The sequence below is a fragment of the Leopardus geoffroyi genome, chromosome D1, assembly GCF_018350155.1.
Source record: "Leopardus geoffroyi isolate Oge1 chromosome D1, O.geoffroyi_Oge1_pat1.0, whole genome shotgun sequence".
NCBI lineage: Eukaryota > Metazoa > Chordata > Mammalia > Carnivora > Felidae > Leopardus > Leopardus geoffroyi.
In genome coordinates, this window is record NC_059329.1 from 39,522,194 (window position 1) to 39,547,117 (window position 24,924).

General features: G+C 41.1%; 1 protein-coding gene across 2 annotated transcripts in view; it reads right to left on the bottom strand.

The window, feature by feature from the left end:
* HEPHL1 (hephaestin like 1) overlaps positions 1 to 24,924 on the bottom strand; it is an 82,779-nt gene that overhangs the window by 35,125 nt on the left and 22,730 nt on the right. For both annotated transcript variants that reach the window (XM_045483616.1, XM_045483615.1), the window contains exons 4-11: positions 24,679 to 24,858; positions 21,612 to 21,866; positions 18,141 to 18,309; positions 15,408 to 15,547; positions 15,123 to 15,254; positions 13,056 to 13,267; positions 6,263 to 6,413; positions 2,959 to 3,171 (exon numbers count right to left, since the gene is read on the bottom strand). In XM_045483616.1, the coding sequence (XP_045339572.1) occupies positions 2,959 to 3,171; positions 6,263 to 6,413; positions 13,056 to 13,267; positions 15,123 to 15,254; positions 15,408 to 15,547; positions 18,141 to 18,309; positions 21,612 to 21,866; positions 24,679 to 24,858 (1,452 nt within the window). The remainder of the gene's footprint in view (positions 1 to 2,958; positions 3,172 to 6,262; positions 6,414 to 13,055; positions 13,268 to 15,122; positions 15,255 to 15,407; positions 15,548 to 18,140; positions 18,310 to 21,611; positions 21,867 to 24,678; positions 24,859 to 24,924) is intronic.

The following is a 24,924-nucleotide window of genomic DNA, read 5'->3' on the forward strand; positions in this document are numbered from 1 at the left end:
TTCCATTGTACATATATACCACATCTTCTTTATATATTCATCTTTTCATAAACACCTGGGCTGCTTCCATAGTTTGGCTGTTGTAAATAATGCTGCAATAAACATCAGGGTGCATGTATCCCGTTGAATTGTGTGTTTTGGGGTGGGGGGGTGGGGGGTGGTAAACACCCAGTAGTGCAATTCCTGGATCATAGAGTAGTTCTAGCTTTAATTCTTTGAGGAACCTCCAGACTGTCTTCCACAGTGTCTACACCAGTTTGCATCCCACCATCAGTGCACAAGACTTCCTTTTTCTCCATACATTCACCAACACTTATTGTTTGTTATGTTTTTGATTTTAGCCATTCTGACAGGTGTGAAGTGACATCTCATGGTGGTTTTAATTTGCAAACTGTAAAGACTCCCCCCCCCCAAAAACTACTAGAACTGATAAATGAATTCAGTAAAGTCGCAGGACACAAAATCAATGTGAAGAAATCTGTTGCATTTCTATACACTGATATTGAAGCAGCAGAAAGGGAAATTAAGAAAACAATCCCATTTACGATTGCACCCAAAACAATAACTATCTAGAACTAAACTTAACTAACAAGGTGAAAGACGTGTACTTGAAAACTATAAAACAGTGATGAAAGCAATTCAAGATGACGCAAAGAGATGAAAAGACATTCCATGCTCATGGGTTGGAAGAACAAATATTGTTAAAATGTCTATACTACCCAAAGCAATCTACACATTTAATGTAATCTCCATCAAAATACCAATAGCATTTTTCACAAAACAAGAACAAACGATCCTAAAATTTGTATGAAACCGCAAAAGACCTCAAAAAGCCAAAGCAATCATGGAAAAGAAAAAACTGGAGGGATCTCAATTCCAGATTTCAAGTTGTATTACAAACCAGTAGTAATTACAACAGTATGGTACTGGCATAAAAATAGACACATAGACCATGGAATTGAATGAAAACCCCAGAAATGAACCCACAATTATATTAATTGTATCAATTATATCAATTATCCTCAACAATTAATCATGTCAATTAATCCTCAACAAAGGAGGAATTAATATACAATGGGAAAAAGTCTCTTCAACAAATGGTGTTGGGAAAACTGGTACAGCTACATGCAAAAGAATGAAACTGGGCCACTGTCTTCCACCCTACACAAAAATAAATTCAAAATGGATTAAAGGCTTAAATGTGAGACCTGAACCCATTAAAATTCTTGGAGAGAGAGCACAGGCAGTAATCTTTCTGACATCAGCCATAGCAACATTTTTCTAGATATGTCTCCTGAGGGAAGGGAAATAAAAGCAAAAATAAACTATTGGGACTACATTACAATAAAAAGTTTCTGCACAGTGCAAGACGCAATCAACAAAACTAAAAGGCAACCTATTGAATGAGAGAAGTATTTGCAAATGACATATCCAATAAAGGGTTAGTATCCAGAAAATATAACGAACTGATACAACTCAATACTCAAAAAACAAATGATCCAATTAAAAAATGTCCATGAATAGACATTTCTCCAAAGAAGACATATAGATGGCCAACAGACACATGACAAGATGCCTAACGAACTCATTGATTTGTATATATTAAATATCAACAACTTTTTATCTATCAGTCATATCTCAATAATGTGGTTTTTAGAAAAAAGAACAAAGACAAAAAAATGTGAGTCGAAGCCTAGGGTCTACTCCTATTTTGGCCAAATGACCAAGCTGTTAAGCAGGCACAGATTTATACTCACCACAAAACATAAACTGGAAAACATTGTCATAAGCAATTTGGAAGCTCGTAGGGCACATGTGTAATGCCCAAAGCATTAGAATAATTAACCAAGTCTCTAAAATTATTGCAGCCAACTGCAGCTTTGAATGCCAGTTTCTATTTCTGTGGATTAAATATGGCTGTTTCCCTCCTCTCCCATCTTCAGTGTCGAAGAGCATATTTAAAAAACAAAAACAAAAATCATTGTGCTCAAGGCATTCCTTGGTTTGGGTGATTCATAACTGATCAATTATACTAATGTGGAAAGGTAGAATACTCAAAGTCTATAATGCACGGGTTATGGAACTCCTAATTTCAGGCAGTACTTGGGCAAAAGTTTTGAAGCACAAGCCCTAAGTGTTTAACCAATGACACTGAGAGGCATCTAAACTGTACTTCTGGTGCGAAGCAAAGTAGACACTAATTCATAAAGAAGACAGAGCCAACAAGTACTCATCTTGGGTAGTATATTTGTTTCGTTTTAAGACTAATGAAAAAGGTGGGTTGGAGAAACATTTTGAATGCCCATGGCACTGGCTATCTTATTTTTCAAACGAGCCATGTGTTGCTCTGAATCTTTTATAAAAATGCCCCAATTATCCAATTAGCTTGGAAGTGTCTAAGAGAAGGGATGAGTACTGGCCCTTCAATGGGCCCTCGGTGGACTTCTGACCCAGTGCAGCTTACCCTCCAGGGAAACTAATGGTGCCCAACAGAATGAAAATGGAGAAGTCTCCAAGTAACTTATCAGTCTCTAAAGAAGGTCATGTCTATCACCTGGAAGCATCCACTGGGCTGTCTATACCTGGTAGATGCTTCAGAGCAGCAACTAAAATGTCTGTGCTTCAGGAGAACAAGAAATATCCTCTTTCTTGGGGCTGAATCATTCCTAGGAATGAATCAAGAGCATTCTCCTAAGGTTTGTGTGGCAAGGTCATTTAGGGGACTTCTTCTTTGTGTCATTTTAGATGCTTTATGTCGTTTTAGATGCTTCTCCTCTGTCCTTTGTACTGTGCGTTTGGAATAAAATAGTTAGGATTATCTGATTGTAACCAAGACTGTATGTCTTGCTACATCCTCTGAAGTGCCCAAATTCAACCAGTTTATTCCAGGGGAGGACGCTAAGGGTATATGCCTGAAGGCAGTAATTTGGTCACCTGCGGTGGCCCTGCCGAGTTTACCTGCATGGTCTGGCTGCATGAACACCGTTGTGGAGGTATGGGGAAACAGGGCCAGGGTGTCACGATGAGTTCCTCGTAGGTGGATGGTGTTCCCTTGAAAATAAACTCCGTGCATATCAGTGTCAGTGCCCATTCCAATCATATGCCAGGAAACTCTATCCTTTTTGCACATGCTTAGGCCTGGCTGGTTGCCATACATATAGCCATTAATAGCTAAATGAAAGGAAAAAGATAGTCAGAGCCCAGTACGATTTTATAGATACAGAAAACACACCATTTTAGTACAAGATTATCAGTGTGTGGGGGCAGTCTGTTCAATTGCTCAAGTCCAAACTATTTACAGAAGATCCTTACTACCAGAGAGTAAACACACTAGAGAAAAGTCACACAGTGACTCAATCCAAAATAGAGACTAAGAGGAACAATGAATAATGAAAATATACTAAAATTGTGAAAATATTATGTATAACAATGTACACACAAGGGCACAAACCCTAAGAATCAGTAAGGAACAAATCAGGTTGTTTTCTGGCATAAGTTTTTCTGACAAAATTGTTTGACAGTGTAATACAATATCCTGCATTTCACATTTTAGTTTTGCAGATTATAAACAGCATCGTCCTTGTGAAAATATTTATGGACTTCGCCATTTTCCCCAAAGCTCGTGATTTGAAAATCACTTTCTTTTGAGGTTCTTATTCTGTTATCTCCCTTAAGTGTCTCTTCTTCGGTCATTAATTCACTTAATTTCATCAGATTTTCATTTACCAATGGATTTACATTTGATTCCAGAAGTTATCAGACATCTCATTACTGATTTCATGGAACTGGCGTCATTTGAAAGATTTGCAATTGATTGACATTGTATTTGCACGTCTGGTCAGTGAAGAGGGATTGTTTTGAGGCGGGGAGGGAGAAGGACGCTAAGTCTATAAGAGGCTAGCCTTGGATTAAATAGTTTTGCCTTTTGGTAAGTTTTATTTCCCTGCCTCAGTAAAATAACTGAAGGAACTTTGAATAATGGTTACTTAGATATGAAGACCTTCTGAATCTCCAGAAATGAAAAGTGTTTTTCTCTTTTATATCAACCTCGATCCATTGATAGTGGCTCCCTGGAGCAGTGTCTTGAAAAGAATTTAGAAACCACATCTGTGTGGGATGAACACCACTCTGTGTGGGATGAATGCATTAACTGAATAGCACTGTTTGAGGGGTGACTACACATGTCTTATGCGTGATGCCCCGTAGAGAGATAAAGTCTATCCTCTCCCACTTCTTACTAATGCCCATAGTAGGAAAGAACAACTATCACACACATAAGTGACCTTCTGTTATAATCCCATTACCAGATAAAATTGCTTTTTATTTCTGTGTCTGCAGAACCAATGGTGCTTGGTAATTTTACTCAAATATCTGAGATTATTAGCAGAAAATCTAAGAAGGATGCTTTGAGAACATTGCATTTTCTGAAAAAAAATCTTTGATAATACCTTTGCAAATAAATTATGTAAATCCTGCCCATTGAATGTTAAAGTGATATTGTAAATTGGGGTACTAATGATTTAGTCCTTGACTGGCCCGTAGAGAATCTTCTCTTGCCTTGGAACTCTAGTTTAAATTCTCTCTTTCTGGAACATTCATTCCTGCATTCAACAAACACCTTTGTTTGTTTGCTTGTTTAACAGTACTCTAAAAATTTATTGAAAGAATGATGTCATTGCTGGTTATAGTGTCAGATAAAGGTAGTCAAAGCCCCTGACAAGGTCTAGTAAAGAAGTTATACTGTTCTGCCTTCTCGTGTAGACTTGTCCCCTAACCCAGATGATATTTGTTGACTAACCCAAGAACTACTGTAGGTATGCCTCTTTTTCATCAGAAAAGACCCCCAACGATAGCTCACAAGCTGTTGAGGATGCCCTCTAGGAAAAGAGGTCCACATCTTTTCATATAGACCACATAATAGGTGTAATGCAAGGCACTGGGTAACACGAGAGGCACTTTTTCTTTGGTATTGTTGCCGTCATTTTCTCTCATACTCCATGCAAGCAAGACTGGAGATAGAATTTAATTCATAATTAATGTAAAATTTAAATTAAAATACATTGTTTTCCTTGCATTTTGTTTTAAAGATGACGTACTCTCCATGTCGAAAATATGAAAGTGTATATTACATTGCCAAATCAGGATGCAGCTGGATGTGATGTGGTCTGTTGGGTTGTTTTATCTTTTCTCTTTATCCTTTATCCTACAGGCCTCTCTTAGGATAAGTTTCTTTTGCGACTTAGCTTCCCCACTAAGGAATTGCTATGTTTCCTCATTCTACTTTCTTCTTCTTCTTTTTTATTTTTATTTTTTTGGCTACTAGGAGGGTGGGAAACAAATTTCATGATTCAGTTATAACAAACATTTTGTAGAAAATGGTATTGAAAATGCGTTACTCTATGCTTTCCATTGGTCCAAGAGGAGACTATTGGCATGGAGTATCCAGGACCATAGCAGTCTGTGAGCTGGTTGCTGTGGGTCACTTGGAACCTTGGACTTTCTTGAACCTCCTTGTGGGGAAAGGAGATTAGGGTCTATTTTGTTATTCTCCTATAACGTTTTGAAAACAATAAATAGATGTTGTCCTTGGTCCTAAAACAAGCAATTTAGCACGTGTTATCTTACAATGCTTGCTTTCAGCTCCTTTTTGACTGCACGCTCTCATAGTTATTTGGGATTGGGCTCTCGCTCACTATTCGGCCATCTAGGGTAGTGTGCCTAAAACTAACCAGACTCCTGTGTTAGTCACGCCAATTATGAGGTGGTTTGCCACTGTTACAACTGATATAAGAAAGAGAAGGAGAATTAAGTAATTCCTTTTAAATAAGATCTGGGATGGGAATTCGCTAGTATTTTACACATTATCAGTTTAGACAGTTCTTCATGCAACTTGATAAGAGACACTTTGTTGTTTAATGATTATCTCCAATTATCACTTGGATTATGAGCCTCAATGATGTTATTACGAACCCAAGGGAGGGCATTTTGCCAGTCATTTTCTACATTTATAAAGTACTGCAGTCTTTGCTGGTTCATATTTTGTGTTGCTTCATCTAAAGCTGATGAAGTATTTCAGAAGTATTAATTAAGTTGCACAACGTCCCTGGGAGGTAGGAGGTTTCACCAGACCTTGTGAGATGAAGTCATGAAACAATTTACTCTTGACCAAGAACAATGTCCAAGAAACCAAAATCAAGATAGTTAAAACATTCCAAATATTTTCACTTCAAATCCTTACAGAAGAGAAAGACACTTTTCATACCATGCATTCGGTTGGACTTCACAAAATCTTTGTCTTCTTTGTCAACACTGAAGGGACGCCATGTAAACCTCTGAATGTTTTCATCAAGATACCTGCTCAGATTCTCATCAAAGACTGTAAATAGTAGATAAAATTCCTTGTCGATTCCTCTCTAAAGAGAAGAAGAACATAACTGTATAAAAAGTACAGCTTGGAGGAATTCTAATCTCTACTTCACTTTCAACGTGAACACAAATAAATTAGGACCAACGTGAGTTGGGTCATTTTGTAAATCAGGACTCTGAGCATGATTCTGATCAATTCATTTTACACCCTAACGTTTCATCTTTCTGTTTATATCCTTATCCCTCCCCATGAGATCTGCTCAGAGGAAATAGGTCCTTGCTCAGAAGCTTCCCTACACTGTGGGGTCATCACTATCTTATTCTCCTTCCCAGGGCCTCCATGCCCTGGGCTGTCACTCTCTCTGACTTCATCTCCTTGTACTCACCCCTCATTTACTCCAGCCACCCCGGCCTTTTGCTCTTCTGTGAACACACCAACTTCACTCCTGCCTCAGGGACTTTTCATGTGCTGTTCCCATTGCCTAGAAGGTTCTCCCGGGTCTTTCGTGGCTCACTCCCTTACTCCATTCAGTTCTCTGCACGAATGTCACCTCAAGTACCCTTTCCTGACCACCCTGTCTAAAACAGTCACCTAGCATCCACCCTGCCTGCAAGCTCACCTCACTTACCCCCAACTCACTCTTCTTTATAGTACTTAACTCCACCTGCAATTATATTTCATTTGTGAACTTACATTTTTTTAGTATTGTCCCATTGCATTGTAGCTTTGTGAGAGTAGGGAAGTTTTGGGTTCCTCTCTGTGTCCCCGGCTTTTATTTTTATTTATTTATTTATTTTTTAATTTTTTTTTTTCAACGTTTATTTATTTTTGGGACAGAGAGAGACAGAGCATGAACGGGGGAGGGGCAGAGAGAGAGGGAGACACAGAATCGGAAATAGGCTCCAGGCTCTGAGCCATCAGCCCAGAGCCTGACGCGGGGCTCGAACTCACAGACCGCAAGATCGTGACCTGGCTGAAGTCGGACGCTTAACCGACTGCGCCACCCAGGCGCCCCATCTGTGTCCCCGGGTTTTAAAAAAATGCCTAGAGAGAAGCCTGGATGGTTCAGCTGGTTAAGCATTCCACTCTTGGTTTTGGCTTGGGCCATGATCTCGTGGTTCATGAGTTCAAGCCCTGTGTTGGGCTCTGTGCTGACAGCATGCAGCCTGCTTGGGATTCTCTGTTTCCCTTTCTCTCTGCCCCTCCCCTGCATCATCTGTCTCTCAAAATAAATAAACTTATAAAATAAAATAAAATAAAATAAAATAAAATAAAATAAAATAAAATAAAAATAAAATAATGTCTGGAAAAGCAGGCACTCTACATGTTTTTGAGTGAAATAATGAATTCACATAACCCATCAGACTTTGCTAAATTACGTTAATGTAAGTTGAAATGGAGGGCACCATGGATTACTTCCCACTGTGTATATTCCTAATCTATCTGTCCGAGCATGTCACGCAACACACAATATCCTGCATTGCCAAAATATGCTTTTCTTTAAAGCTGAACCAGAGAGGTGACTGTATTTTATGTCCCTCAACCATCTTCCTATGTCTAATGTACTCCCCTCCAACTCACCCTTTAACCCGCTGCCTGCTCTGGAGGAATCCCCAGAACTGCCACAGATCACATCTCTCTCCTTCTGAAACTGGACAATACAGTCTAAACTCACAGTGATCTCGTTCTTGCTTACCTGCTCTTAGCCCTTCCCTCTCGGCACTTTGACCAAAGTGAGGCCAAGCCCCTTGCAGCGATCTGAACTTGCTGTGTTCCGTAGGCCTCTGTCCTTCGTGCATGCATCCCTTCAACTTGAAGGTATGCCACCCCAATCCAACCTCAAGAGCCAGTTTAGCTGTCCCACCTCTGTGATGCTTTCCTAATGCATCATCAGAGATGTGGGTGCCCTTTGCTTTATTCTCACACCGTACCTTATATGCACCTACTGCTTTTATCACATGGTGTTTTAGCAGGCAGTAGTTTAAGATCATGGGATATGAAAAGAAATGATGTAGGCTTGCAATATCTAAAGGAAAATATGAAGAATTGGAGAGAAATAAGAGGTCAAAGATATTTTAAAAGATTATGGGCTATGGGTGCTAATGTTATTCTGCACACCCATTGTGAAAACTGGGGCAAGTGATTTATTCTCTCTAAGCTCTAATTCCTTCATTTGAAAAATGAGAATAAGAGTAGTCTCCACTTCCTGGGGTTGTGTGTGTGTGTGTGTGTGTGTGTGTGTGTGTGTGTATGTGTGTGTGTGAAGGTTAAAATAGATAATATAGGTAAAGCCCTCAAGACAACATCTGGCAGATACTAAGTGTTCAATGTTAATTGTGACTATTAGCTGCAATTGCAACTGTCCATAAGACAAGAAGGAATGACTGAAAGGCATTGAGCTGAAGAACCTCATCACCTGAGAGTCAGTTGGAAGGTAACTAGGTCTACGAGGGTGGGAAATTAACCCAGGAAAAGGTTAGAAAGTAGGTGATACCACATGGTGATAACCCACGTGAAGGTTAATTTTATGTGTCAACCTGACTGGGCCATAGGTACCCAAATATTAGGTCAAGCATTATTCTGGGTGTTTCTATGAAGGTGTATTTGGATGAGATTAACATTTAAATGGTAGACGAGTAAAGCACATCGCCCTCTCCAATGTGGGTGAGCCACATCCAATCAGTTGAAAGACTCAATAGAACAAAAAAATCTGACCCTCCCACAAGTAAAAGGGAATTCTTCCTGTCTTTGAAGTGGAACATCGACTTTTATCTGCCTTCAGACTCAAACTCAAACAGAGGCTCTTCCAAAGGCTTTGAGCCCCCTGGACTTTTGTGTATCCTGGGTCTCTTGCTTGACGACTCTCCCTGCAGGTCCTGGAATTTGTCAACCCCCATAATCATGTGAGCAAACTCCTTATAATAAGTCTGCTTCTGTCTGCATACACATCCTTATGGTTCTGTTTCGTTGGAGAACTTGGATTAATCCCACCTGCACTCGTGCACGGAATGTACCTGAGTGATGGCTAGCTTCTGCAGCACAGAGCTATTCTGTGAAAAGCACTTCACATCACTATGTTTTAGGTTCCCACAGCAGTAGGGAAGCTGGGATGTCTGAACCATGGTCCTTCACATAACTCTGAGTGTTTAAAACGTGGATGTGGGGAGTTTGGCAAATAAGCTTGTCCAGGAATTTTTAGTGTCTATTTGCAGGCCACACATGGAGTGTTTGAGTGTGTGCGTAATGTGGCCCTTTCTGTTAACTAAACTTCTTAATAATGACTTTGAAGATAAGAATGCTTACCCTGTATTTCATTCATCAACCATAATATTGGTCGAGTGTCAACAATGCACCAGGCATTGTTCTGGGAAAGGAAGATAAGACAGGCAAGTCTCCTGCTCCAAGTTACTCACATTCTTGTGAGGAGAAACGTTCTATAACACATCAAAAGTAAACAAAGAAAATGTCCTCTGGTGGTAAGTGATATTAAAATCGGGTCATGTAATAGCATATGACTTTAGCTTGGTGATCAGGGAAGACTTTTCTAAGGAGGCGACAGGAAGAGCCAGCCATGCAAAGGTCAGAAGAAGGCATGTCAGGCAGAGGGAGCCTAGTAAGGAGGCCCTAAGCCAAAGATAAGCTTGGCCTGTTCAAGGAACAGGAAGGCTTATGTGGATGGAGTATAAGTAGGCATGAGGGAGTGTGTGAGATACATCAAAGGAGTTGGAGGCCAGGGGACATAGGTCTAGGCTAAGAAATGTAGATTTTTATTCCAAGCATGATAGGAAGTCACTGGAGGGTGTTTAACATGGATATTACGTGATCTTGTTTGCATTTTAGAAAAGTCACACTTGTGGGGCGCCTGGGTGGCTCAGTCGGTTGGGTGACCGACTTTGGCTCCAGTCATGATCGCACGGTCCGTGAGTCTGTGAGTTCGAGCCCCGTGTCAGGCTCTGTGCTGACAGTTCGGAGCCTGGGGCCTACTTTGAGTTCTGTGTCTCCCTCTCTCTGCACCTCCCCAACTCACACTCTCTCTCTCTCTCTCTCAAAAATAAACATTTAAAAAAAATTTTTTTAAAGAAAAAAAAGTCACACTTGCTTCCCTGTGATGAAACCGATCACAGGAGAAAGAGGGGCTTGAAGAGATGTTGCATGATGTAGACCAGAGCCTGGTCGAGGAAAAACATGTTTTCCTTTTATTATAAAGGATAAAGACAGAAAAATTTTAAAGGGTACTCAGCTTTGATAATAGTACAGTATCAAGGTTAATTTCCTGACTTGGATAATTACATTGTGTTTATGTCCGAAAGTGACCTTGCTTTTAGGAAACACATTGAAGAGACATCATGTCTATAACCTACCTCAAATAGTTTAGGGGAACAAAACCCAGAAAAATAAAGAGAAGGCTAAGAAAGAAAATGAGATAAAATGTTTACATTTGGGCAATCTGAGCGAAGGATATATGGGAATTCTTTGTGGGTTTTTTTTTCTTTGCAACTTTTACATAAATCTGAAACTGAATTATTCAAAATAAAAAAATATAAGGGCAGTATAAACGGCTGGATAGACAAACAGGGAGTTTAAGTGGCTGTTGCAGAAGGTCATAAATGTTAGAAAGGGCCCTATAGCACCTGGTTAGATTCTGTGACAACCATTCACCTCTGGGAGAATTTACTAGAAAGAGATGAAAACACCTCTTTTATGTTCTCTACCTACCTACCTAGGAGAGACGTAAGCTTTTACCTATAGAGGGCCTGGTTCAGTATGTGTTTCCTAAGTATTTTTTGCGTTGAAAATAACTTTCTGTCTGGCCAAATGGATTCCTCGCTCGGCCAAATCCCAAGTAGGGAGTATTTCGGGTTACGGTTAATTTTTTCATGAACTTGGTGGAAATGGATTGGCTGCGAATGGTGTTTGGCTCAGGCAACACCCCCCCACATACCATAAGGTGCTTCTAGCAAGCGTTCAAGCCACCATTAAATAGATGCAGTTGGGGGAAAATCAGGGCCTCCTTACACAAGTTTTTTGGCACTCAATTTCCTGGGCTCAGGTATTGAGCTAGAGGAAGCAGGGTGGTGTCTTGGAAAAAAAAACAAAAACAAAAACAAAGTTGGAAGCTCAAAGTCCCGCGTTCTACTGCCGAGTTTCACTGCTTACTAGGTGTGTCTCTTGGGATGTCACTCACTGTCTCTGAGCCTCAGTTTCTTCGGCTTTAAAATAGGGATCGTTAGGGCACTGGGTGGCTTAGTCGGTTAAACTGCCCACTCTTGATTTCGGCTCGGGTCATGATCTCACGGTTGTGAGAGCGAGCCCTGTTTTGGGCTCCGTGCCGAACGCGGAGCCTGCTTGAGATTCGCTCTCTCCCTCTCTCTCTGCCCCTCCCCGGCTTGTGCACGCATGCATGCTCTCTCTCTGTCTCTCCAAATAAATAAATAAACATCTTAGTTAAAAAATAGGGATAGTCATTCTGCTTTGCCCTGTATGATTCTTGTTGTACAGTGCAACTGTATTCAGTCTTATTGCACGTGCGTTAACTGAGGGCCAATTTCGAGGGCCAGGGACACAGCCTCTAATAGACATTTCTAGGGTTGGAACTTTGTACAGGGAAGTACAAGTCTGAGGCGGACCGAGACACTTTGTGTCCTCTACCTAGAAATCCCGTTGAGTCCAGAAGTGGGTGCTTACGATGCCAAACATCATATAATATACCATTTAAATAAATAGTCTTGCTATTTCTGATTGGTGAAGTAAACCACAATGGTTACTTGATTAGATTTGCCTCTTCTCATCAGTGTGTTTAATATCATGTAGACATAGCTTGAAGTGCTATGCTGTGCCACACTAGTCAGTGCAACCAGGGGAGCCTCAAAGGTGGGACTTGTAAGAATTTATCTACATGCTTTCTTGTGCCTTCGACCCTAACGATTAACTTTCGGCTTACAGCGGTGAGTTACAGTGGCTCTCCGCCTTGGCTGCACATTGGAGAGCCCCTGCAGATTCTGATTTAATTGGTCTGAAGTGCCTCAATAAAAGATGTTTAAAAGGTTCCCCACGTGGCCAAGTCTGAGAAGCCTTGTCCAAGAAGAAAGGGCCCCAATTCACATTCCATGTGGACCTCCGAAGATTCTAGAATCAAAACAATGCACAGGGAAAGGGACCCACTGAATCCCATCCGCAACGAGCAGAAATCCTGGGTTTCTGGGTGGGCATCTGTAAGTTTTAGATCTTAACTTCAGATTAAGATTACATTAAATTTAAATTCAGATCTTAAATTTACAAAAAAATAAAATAAGGGGCGCCTGGGTGGCGCAGTCGGTTAAATGTCCGACTTCAGCCAGGTCACGATCTCGCAGTCCGTGAGTTCGAGCCCCGCGTCAGGCTCTGGGCTGATGGCTCAGAGCCTGGAGGCTGTTTCCGATTCTGTGTCTCCCTCTCTCTCTGCCCCTCCCCCGTTCATGCTCTGTCTCTCTCTGTCCCAAAAAAATAAATAAACGTTGAAAAAAAAAATTAAAAAAAAAAAAAAAATAAAATAAAATAAATTACTCATTATGTAGAAATCAACATTAAGAGGGTGGAGGAAGCTCTGCTTTTCGTACCTGACCCTTTATTACTATTTAATCCCTAGCCATATTCCTGGTGTCTCCCACATACAACCCTGAGAAGAACTTGGTGATCTTTGATGGCCTACCTGTGTCCCATCAGCATTGAGAACGCCCTTTTTACAGACTAGCAAGGGCCCCACAAGGCCAGAGCTGGTGTCCTGGATTGGCTTAACCGCTGAGAAGTAAAGGTAGGTCAGACAGGGGGGATCACTGGCTGTCGGGCTTACACTTTCAGGCACCGTCCATTTGTATGTGAAGGTTTCACCCGGCTTAACATGTGCCCCTGGTTTCAGAAATCCTGAGGAGGTAAATGAAAGTTACTCAAAGCCAGAGCCAACGACATTAAACTTGTTGGACTGGGTCTTCCAGCCCTGGGTCTCTCTCTGATGATGTATTTTGTAGAAGGACAGTTGTTCCCACGTGTGTATGCTACCAGGGAGACCACTGCCACGGTCTGATGTTTTATGAGAGAGAAGTTTAGATCAAAGGGTGATCTTCTTCAGAGATTACATTTAGTACCTTCATAGATGTTATTTCTTACTCAAATACTAGGTTTAGCAAATATTAAAAGAGTGACAGTTGCCTATTTCACAATTAAATGTAAATCTATAAAATATCATTGAGCGCCTTTGTATGTGGAATATATTAAAGTTGGCACTACGAGGATATCCCAGAAAGTTAAGCAAGAGACCTCACTTTAAAGAGTTGGAAATCTTGAGGTGCCTGGGTGGCTCAGTAGGTTAAGCGTCTGACTCTTGATTTCGGCTCAGGTCATGATCTCACAGCTTTGTGAGCTGGAGCTGCACCTAGGGCTCTGTGCTGACAGCAGGGAGCCTGCTTGGGATTCTGTCTCCCTCTCTCTCTCTACCCCCCCCCCCGCCTCTCTCTCTCAAAAATAAATAAACACTAAAAAAAGGAAATGCAAAAAAAAAAAATCTTTAAAAAAATAGAATTTGAAATCTAGAAGGTTGAACTAGAAAATAACCCCACATAATCATAAGATAGAAGAGGTAGGTGAATACTCAAGGTGACAAGGCTGATGAGTGACAGATCTGGGATTCAAACTCAGCACTGTCTGGTTCCCAAGACTTTGCACTCAACCTACATACTACATTGCTAAATGAACACATTGAGTCTCTCCAGCTAGACTGAGGTCAGAAACTCTCTGCATATTGTTCAGAGTTTTGCAAAAAGGCGCCCAATAAGTTTGCTAAGTTAAACAATAGAAAATATAGACATTCGGGCTATCACCGGTGTTCTTTCTGGGTGCGCACACACACACACACACACACACATACACACACACACACACAGTGTTTGTGACCATTTGACCAAGGAAGTGCAGGTACAAGAGATGATGCTCCAGGTGGGGAGAGTGATGATGGGTCTGAGGAGGGGGAATTCTCCCTCCATTCCTTCCTTCTCTGTTCCCTCCCCATCACCTCACACCTGCTCTGGACTGGGCCTAGCCCCATCATTGGGCACAAAGAAGTATCCCAGAACTCATGATGTCTGTTGCCAGAATGGGGAAGGCTTCCAAAGATATCAGGAGTTTCCCAAGAGCAATATCATGAGTGGAAGATAGTTCCTGCAGCCACTGGGCAGAAACTGCCTTTCTTATATGTAGAGTCTCTATTACCTCCTCTGTAATGAGGAGAGGCCATATATGATGGTAGGCATAAAAGACTGGTTTTAATAAATATTTGTCAACAGAGATGGAACAAAGACCATGTGTAAGATTTTGAAGACAACCAAACATTGGAAATCAGATTTTCTCCTCAGCCTTCACCCACAGAATCCCCCACAACCCGTGGCTAAAAATCTCTCCATCTCAGGGTAGTGGGGGTGACTGTGAATGTAGCCCACGTTGAGATTTATTACATTGCTGAAGGAGAAGGAAAGGCATCAACATCTCCTAAGTGCCTACTGCAGGGCAGACCCTGCCCTGAATTCTCTCCAGCTCGTCCTGAAGCCCTGTGAGGTGAGTGTCACTACCTGCCTCAGTAGGGGAGAAGAATAAAGTTCAGAAAGTTTAAAAGCACAAGCTCACAGGGCCGGTAAGGAAAGGGACCAGGAATTGAACCAAATCTACCCACTTCTAAGTCCTCTGTTTACTCATCTTCTTTCCTCCCAGAGGCCAGGCTGAGACTCACCATCTACATTTGGGGCTGCATCAGAGGCCTTGTCATAGATGACGCCATGAGGCAAAATACTGTAGACTTTGTCGGCTTTGTTGGCAAAGGTCACTAACAGGGTATCACCCACCTCAGCCCTGATGACGGGGCCTGAAAAATATCAAGAGGAGGAGGGAGAAGAGGATGAAAAGAGGCAGAGAGAAGTGAATATAGGCAGGAGAGGAAGAGTCATTCCACGTAGACATATATGCCCCACTAAAGCATCTCCCCCCATTCAAAACATGACAGATGGTTTTATTCTACCAAGAATTCCAAGATGGGCTTCTGCCTCAGAGAGTCTCTTTCTTCGAGTAAAAGTTGCATCAACATACTCCATATACTGAGCCTTCCAATATTTTCCTCCAATTCTGTTGTCCCCTTGTGTGAAGTAGAGCTCGGAGTCACTGTGTAAAGAATAGGAACCTGGCTGAGAGCACATCTCTACATATGCACCAGATGCCTTAATTATGGAGCTCCCTTTGATTGTCCTTAGCTCGTCCACCCACCCAGATATCTCCCCAGGAAAGACGGAACCGTGTTCAACTAAGTTCCCAGGAATAATGAGCCAGCTTTGAAAGTCTCCGGGGGGCTGGATGGTGGTCAAGCTCATTCCTCTCTCAGCCACTGCACTTTCTTCCCCGGAGGTCCAGCAACCGAAGAAAGCACAGGTGAACTCCTTACTTACCGGCGTCAGAGTCCCAGAATGGTGTCCTACAAAGTAAAGAGCTAACTGGTTTCTTTGCAGAGTAAGCATCCCTCTATATCTCTTGCTGATGTCAGTATGAATAGTCTTGCATATAGTAAGCTCTTTCATATCTGGCATGATCAAGGAATGAAGTGTCTAGTTCATCAAATAGCTTCGTTGGTGGAGTTATCGTACGAACGACATACATGAAAAGCCAAATTCCAAATGTGAAATACAGTAACGTACATTCTGACTAGCACTGTCCTAGACACCTTATTTCTGCCAATGGTGCCTTCACTCTTGGAGTCACACAGGCTGACTTTGTCCTCTTTCTCTGCCTCATCCCCTTATATTGTTCACCTTTATTTTGTAGCCTTTTGCTGCTTCCTTCCTTTCTGTGCCCTTTTGGCATCTTTTCCTTTCCTTTCTTCCCACTGCTGCAACCCCAGTACCTGCCCTCGTCGCCTTGTGTTGGCAACATTACACGGAGCTCCGACTGTGCTCTTGGCACCCTCCCTCTTCCATTGGCTCACTCGGAGTTTCCCTTCAACATACACACTACTATAATATTAATCCCCAAGATGGTAATATTCACAGTCATTTACCTGCTCCAGCATCTTCACTCACATGCAAATGCCAATCAAATCAAGTTCAAAAGGATGATAGGCCTATGCAGTTGAGATCCAGTTTACCCAGTTCTCTTCCCATGGCTCTATGCAAATATTCGCTCCAGTCTCTTTGATCTAACTAACCCCTGCATCTAAAATATCTCTCTTTCAGGGCGCCTGGGTGGCTCAGCCAGTTAAGCTTCTGACTTCGGCTCAGGTCATGATCTCACAGTTTGTGGGTTTGGGTCCCATGTCAGCCTCTATGCTGACAGCTCAGAGCCTGCTTTGGATTCTGTGTCTCCCTCTCTCTCTCTGCCCCTCCCTTGCTCTCTCTCTCCCTCTCTCTCTCTATCAAAAATAAACATTAAAAATAAAATAAAATTTCTCTCTTTACTATTCACTTTCATGAATTCTGTTATTCTTTAGGACCCTGCTTAAGTTCCATTGACTCTGTGAAGGGTTCCCTGGCTATCTTAGTGCTCTCTGAATGCCCAGACAACTCACTTGTCTGGACAACTCATCTTAATCTTATTTGTAACTTGCAAAGTTACTTCTCTTCTCCTGTGCATACAGTTTCTTTCCGACCTGAGAGTGGGAACGCTGTCTTAGGCACCTCCCTGCAACTTTCCCATAGCTTTTTATGTTGTGCTTTCATATATCACATTAAATATCAGTTAAATATAATTCAATATTTTATATTTTGTAAGGTGCTTCAGAATTCTGGAAGGCTTCTAAGACAGAATTCTTAGTGCTAATTCTCATTCTGTTTATGGAGAAATACTGGTCAAAAGAGAGTTTTGATATCGAACACGTTCATAAATGATTCACACAAATTCTTTAGGCTGGGGTCAGGTGCGTTGGTTTGGTGGAAGAATGAATGAATGAATGAACGAGTGAAATTTACAATGAAAGAAACAAAGGGTGTTTTATCAATCAGAAAGAAAATTTTAAAAACATTCCCTCGAACATAAAAGAGATCATAGGGTAATAAAAATCATTCTTGTATCATACCATATATTTTAAATGCTTTAACAGACACCATTACACAGAATTCTATAATAACAAGTCACAGGAGTCCACATCCACTTAATGAATTGTTAGATTCAATTTGAAAAATACTACATGCTCTGGGAGCGAAAATGATTACTAGTGACTCAGGAGTCAGGGAGGCTTCACTTAGGAAGTGACATTAGAATTTGAAGAAAAAGTAACATTTTGCTGGATAGGTAGGACAAGCACATTCTGGGTAGAGAAGTCATAACCTATCAGGCTCTCCTTGAACCAAAAAGGATAACTTTCCTTGGCCAGTTCACCTCCAGTGAGAGAGGGTCCTGTCTTCTTCTCTCTTCAAAACTCTCTCTTCCATATGTGCAGAGGCCTTATTCTATTCTCTGTCAGCTTAGTACTTCTTATGGCACTTAGCATTGCAGTTTGCACACAGTAGGTGCTCAAGAAATGCTTCATGAATGAATGAATGAACCTAGTGCTTTGATTTAGCCAGCAAATCATGAAACAATAAATACTCTGCCAATTCTCAGCAATATGTACATTACGAGGCTCAGAACTCCTTACGTGGTGTCATGATGCCATCCATGCATATGTGCTCATAGGAGAAGGGCTGTGTATATAAATGAGGTCACAGGGAAAAGTCTAACAGGTGCCTCTCTTATGAGAGTCTTAGAAACGCCAGCAAAGAGAGCTTACCTGCCGGAGGCATTTAGGGGAAGACCACTGAATTTGTTATAGCCTTGAGGAGCATAATCCCAAAGAATTTTTTCAGCTGCTATAAAGTAGCGCCTCTGTTGACCCGTCATCCTGGGATGAGAGATACCACCTTTGCAGTTACCAACATTGTACTGCCCCAGCATGCCAGCTGCAGAACAGAGGAAAACCACAAGCCGGGGTATAAATGCTCACATAAGAAATCAGACAGGAAAAGACTGATAGCTTTGACTTCATAAACATTTAAAACTGTTGTACAGAAAATAGGACCTTAACAAAGTTAAAAGTAAGGGGTAAATGGTGGGTTGGGAGATATTTTAATGCATAGGATGACAGATCAATATGTAAATATATTTGACAAATGAGAAAGAAAAAAGTAAATATCCTAATGGAAAGTGGGCCAGGGACATCAACATATTATTCACAAAATCTCTGTAAATGCTATCTAACTATAAGCACATGAAAAAAAAGGTCAACCTTAATAGTAATCAAGCGTGACTCTTGTTCATTTATCAGATTGGTAAAGATTAGAAAAACTAATAATTCTCAGTGTTGGCAGATGAATGGGGGGAGGGGAATCTTCACACACTAAGGGTGAAGAATAAAAGAGAATTTGGCAATGTATGTCCGTCCATAGCTTTAAGAGAGAAATCAAACACTTTTACCCAAGAATTCTAAGTCTAAGAGTTTTCCTAAAGACATGTCAGACAAAGGTGTAATATATCTATAAATTCCTGGTTTTTAGTATAGTTTATAAAAACAAAAAAGGGGGGATTCAAATGTTAAGCATTGGGGTATTGGTTAGGTAAATTGTAATCTCCCTTGAAAGGACACAGGGAGGGTATACAATGATGAAGTAGGTCTCTATTGACTGACATGGAAATATATTTCTGTTACATTAATAAGTGGGAAAAGTAAGATAAAGGACAGTGTTAATAGATTAATTTCATTTTATAAATAACATGCATTTATGTATAAAAGTCTAGAAAACAGGGAGAATATTCCTCAAAATGTGATACCATTATCCTAAGACAGGATTACTGTTATTAAAAATTAAATGTATTTTCTGGAGCACCTGGGTGGCTCAGTCGGTTGAATGCCTGACTCTTGATTTCAGCTCAGGTCATGATCTGGTTTGTGAGATGCAGCCTTGCCTCGGGCTCTGTGCAGACAGCACAGAGCCTCCTGCTTAGGATCTTCTCTCTCTTCTCTCTCTGCCCCTCCCCCACTGTTCTCTCTCTCCCTTTCTCTTTCTTTCTTTCTCCCTCTATCAAAATAAGTAAATAAACTTTTAAAAAATTAAATGTAGGGGCGCCTGGGTGGCTCAGTCGGTCGACCGTCCGACTTCAGCTCAGGTCATGATCTCACAGTCTGTGAGTTCAAGCCCCGTGTTGGGCTCTGTGCTGACAGCTCGATGCCCGGAGCCTGTTTCAGATTCTGTGTCTCCCTCTCTCTGACCCTCCCCCGTTCATGCTCTGTCTCTCTCTGTCTCAAAAATAAATAAACATTAAAAAATTTTTTTAAATAAATAAAAAATAAAATAAAAAATTAAATGTATTTTCTAATTTTTTACAATAACTTTTTTTGAGGGTTTGGACAATTTAGAAAATATCATATTTCAGTAATGTACAAACACCAGCTTATGTCCACAACCACTGGCCAAGCTTAGTAATCTTATTAGTCTCAAATGGCTGCTAATACCTTGATTTTACAATTAGTTTCTCCCCAGATATAACATTTAAGAATAGGCATCTTGTGGTAAGAACTCTTAATATCTACCTTCTTAGGAAATTTCGAGTACAGTATTGCATAGTCACCATGTTGTACATTAGGTCTCCAGAACTCATTCATCTTGCATAACTGAAACTTTGTACTCTTTGAGATCTTAAGTATTCCTAACACACACACACACACACACACACACACACACACACACAGCTAACTATGCGTGGTCATGGATATATTAACTAGCTTGAGTATGGCGATCAGTTCACAATGTATGCATATATCAAAACATCAAGTTGCACATCTTAAATATATACCATTCCTATGTGTCAACTATACCTCAATGAAACTGAGAGGATATAAGAATAGCAATCTTGTCTTCATAATCTGTGTCTTCCCAGAACAGTATCTGGCACCTACTAACTGATTAATTCTGTATTTGTTGAATTGAATTGAATTGGAATAATCCAGCTGACTAATGCTAAGATTAGCTGCTTGAGGCTGACAGTAGCAAGATAAGGTGGACGGGAACAAGAATATGTCATCAAAGCCAGCCCTGGAGAGTCTCATCCCTGTACCTGCTGGTGACTGTGTATAGTTCGTCAATAATTACACATTATTTCTTCTGTGTCTCTTCCATTGACCCTTTTTTTTTTTTCTATTCTGTTTTCACTATCTTAGGCCAGACCTTTTCTATGTCATAACTCTATTGTTACCATGCTTGTTAACTAACATCCAGGGGCCAGAATCTCTCCACCAAATCCTTTCTGTGCACAGGTATCATATTTATCTTCCTAAATTGCTGCACTGATTATGTCACTGATGTGCCAAAGGATCTGGAAGCACTCACTGTGGCCTTCCAGACACAGCCCTGCTTCCTTCAGTTTCCCATTCAAAGCTCCTCCTACTGGGCTCTGCCTCCGTGGGCTTCTCTCCTATCACTCCTCTGGCATAAGCCTGTGGTCCAGCTGAATAGAGACCGATTCTATGTGGTCCCAAGGGACCAAGGCTAAGTCATTATCCGGGCATTAAAGTCAAAAAAAATATTCCATCATGTACCTATGCTAGGATTTAGCAAGTATCATTGGATCTTGTCTCAGTATAAGGAAGAACATTCTAACAGAGTGGCCCAGAGATGAAATGGGCTGCTACGATTACTTGAAAGAGAAGTCCCAAAAGAAATTCAAGAATTGGATGGTGGATGGGTCCAGATTATCTATACACTTCTTTCCAATGGTAAAATGTTATCATTTTATGTAGAGTTGCTCATATAGAACATGTATTTTCCTGGTTTGTGTTGCTTCCTCTCCTTGGAAAGCCTTCCTCCCCTTCTTCATCTGTTCAATTCCTGCCCATATTTCAAGACTCAGACTAGAAGCCAACTCCTCAGGAAGTCTCTCTGATTGTTCCAGAGAATTGACTGTTGTGCACAAAGAACCTTTATTTTTCTCCATCAAAAATTTTTTCATTTTGTAAATGTCTAAGTCTAGCTACTAGACTATAGGCTCCTTGAAAGTCTTACCATTTCTTGCATTCACCTCCCACCTGTCTCACAGAGAGGTGATCACTAAATACCTGGTGACAGGATGGCAAATAAATGAGCATGTGCATTCCTATGTATTCAATATTGAATTAGATGTAATACAAGAATCTGTCTAGCAGCAGGCACTGAGTGAACACCATTGACTGTGTGTGCAGCATCTACACGCTGGTCCTTGTCCTTTTTACCTTGCAGGTGATCACTAACTTGGCAGGTTATCATCCACTTCCCAGGATTCTCGACTATCATTTCCGTTGTCAGGAAAGTGGCTGGGAACAGGTTGACGACATCAGTCCGATGCCCTCTGCTGACGAAGGTGTTACCATAAAAATAGATGGAATGGATGTCGATCTCATTCCCCATCCCGAATAGGTGCCAGGACACCGATTCACCAACACACATATCAGGCTCCGGGAAGTTTCCAAAGAGGTATCCATTGAGGGCTGAAACACAGAAGCACACTGGTGGGAGAGACTCCCCTGTAGAGGCGAGCAGGGCCAGAAACAATGGTAACACATACGCCGGCACAGCTGAAGAGTTAGCACTGGTCATCGGTTGCAAGGTTTTTGTGCAGAAAAGCGCGGCTCCTTTCACATAGTCCCAGAAAGGAATGAAAGGTATTAGGTTTTTCAAGAGAAAAGCACTCAGCAAAAGTGGAGATGAGCACACGTGGAAACAGCCTTGGAGCTGCTATGTGAACACAGCACCCAGGTCAGGAGTAAACGGAGCGCTGCTCAGACTTTCAGGATGGCTCCGCCAACTCCTGCCGAGATCCTTCCTTTTCATACCTGACTTCCCTACAGGGCTCTGTTTCCTGAAACTCTGCCTTACTCATTTCACAGCTGTCAGGACCTGGCAGAAAAGCTGGAGCCTAGTAGCTACTTAACTTGAGTAACCAAAGCTTGCAACAAGAAGGAAAAGAAAAGGAGGTGACTAGAAGGGACCTATAAGACATGTTACTTTAAAGTTCTGTTACTTTAAAATGAGGGAGAAAAGCCAGTGTTTTTACTAGGTCTTGCTGGGACAGAATCTTACTGGTTGAGCTAACACTGGAAGTCCAAGATCCACTCTTTCAGATCATCTGAATGGCAGCAAGGACTTGACCAAGAGCGGAAGAAAACTTGATTCAGGGTTTTATTTATTTTTTTTATTATTTTTTATTTATTTATTTTTTTTTTTTCCTCAACGTTTTTATTTATTTTTGGGACAGAGAGAGACAGAGCATGAACGGGGGAGGGGCAGAGAGAGAGGGAGACACAGAATCGGAAACAGGCTCCAGGCTCTGAGCCATCAGCCCAGAGCCTGACGCGGGGCTCGAACTCACGGACTGCGAGATCGTGACCTGGCTGAAGTCGGACGCTTAACCGACTGCGCCACCCAGGCGCCCCAATTCAGGGTTTTAAAGAGTCATAACATCACTTCTTCTTCTTCTTTTTTTTTTTTTTAGGATTTTTTTTATTTTTTAAGGGTTTATTCATTTATTCTGAGAGAAAGAGAGTGAGGGAGAGAGAGAGAGAGCAAGCAGGGGAGGGGCAGAGAGAGAGAACCCCATGAACTGTGAGATCATGACCTGAGTCACAATCAAGAGTCAGACGCTTAACCGACCGAGCCACCCAGGCGTCCCTCACAACATCACTTCCTAAATTCAAACTGAGTTAAGAAGCAACCGTTACTAAGATAATGATGATTAAGGCAGCACAATTGATTCTGAATAATTTTAGCAAATTTAAATAAATGTTTCAATAAATCTTATATTGGTTAAGCATTTTTTTGTTGTTTTTTTAAATTTTTCTGTTTTCTATCATTGGGTCTCCTTTACCAGCTCGAAGAAGGATTGCTTGTTTACAAACACCTACTTCTGCACACAGGACGGATTTTATTTTAAATATAGTCTGTATTTGCTTATGTGGTTCATTCTCTTTTGTTGGACATTTTCATTTGAAAGAGTAAGAATTATGTGGACAGCTGAGTCGTAAACCATCACGGTTAGTAGCTTTCAGCAAGATTTGAGATCATCGCTACCATTTTGTAAGGAATAGGGGCACAAGTTGACTGGACACAGCAATGATTTGAATTTAAGTCTTTGTTTATTCCATCCTTCGTTTCTTTCGCTGCCTCCCTCCCTTCTCTCCATTACTTCTTCCTTCCTAAAATATTTGCCCAACATCCACATCACGCAAGGTGGCTGAAATACCACTAGGAAGAAAAGAGAGGGTGTGTGATGCAGTGGAAACAGTCAGAACAGGGACACTCACACTTCTGCACACTTTGGAATCAAACACAACCAAACTAAAATTTATTTGCTATGGGACTTCTCTCTCAGGTTCTGTCAGGCAACTCTGGCACTAATCACCACTTTGACCTCAGGCAAGTCATTGATGGTCCCTTGACCTCAGTTTCTTCATCTGTAAAATGGGGGAGGTCAGATGGTCTTCAGCTCCTTCCCTCTCTCTTATGATTTTATGACTACATTGATGCTGCCTTGGTTAGGATGACTCTGGGAGACAGACAAGCAAATATGGAGGAAATTTATCAATGAATGACATGGAGAGTTTGTTTACATTGAAGATGTTCTTTCCGTTCACTAGAACTCTCTGGGAAAACAGTGGAATGAGACTACTTAATAATCCCCAAGTCCTAAAATTCTGTATTAAGCCACTGCTCTGCAAAACAGAAATGGGTACGTGTTCTGTCTCAATGGACAGGGTAACTATAGAAATTCATTATTTTCAACAAATACAGGGTCTGGCACATCGTGAATGCTCAATAGATGTTGACTGAAAGAATGTCTGGGAAACATAACAGATTCAGCAGTGTGTATTTAAACACAGCATATAGCATAGTTCTTGAACTTGGCAGCCACTCAGAAAATGGTTACTGGATAAATGCAAAAGGTTGCAAACCACAGGATTGTTATATGATGATGATTCATTCTCCTTTCTCCCATCAGTATAAACCCATCCATCCTCTCTAGGCTCACCTCCTGATTCTTTCCTAATTAGAACATTAATCCTTCCATTTTCTATATCATAGCTTTGTCATGCCCAATTTAGCTTATAACTATCGCTTTCTCCCTTCTCAGATTGTTTTAGGATCTGACATGTATTGTGTTTCATATCACTTTCTAATCACTCTTATCCCTGAGCTATAAATCCTAGAAAACCAGGTTAGACACTTCTGTGTTTTTGCATCCCTCATAGTATCAGATACACAAAAGGCATTTGGTACATATGTGACAACACGGGAAATACTCACCATGCATTTTGTTACTTCTTTGGAAAACAGCATCTTTTTTGTCAACTGAATCGGGGTCCGTGCAGAAATGTCTGATATTTTCATCAAGGTACCAGCTTTGGTTCTCATCCACCAGAGTAAACATTATAATGAACTCTCGGTCCACATCTGTCCTTGTTCCTGAATATTTATTCAGGACACCTATCGGGGACATTTAAAAGAGTAGAGAAAAAAGTTCAAAGTGGATTAGATCAAGTTGAGTTTTGT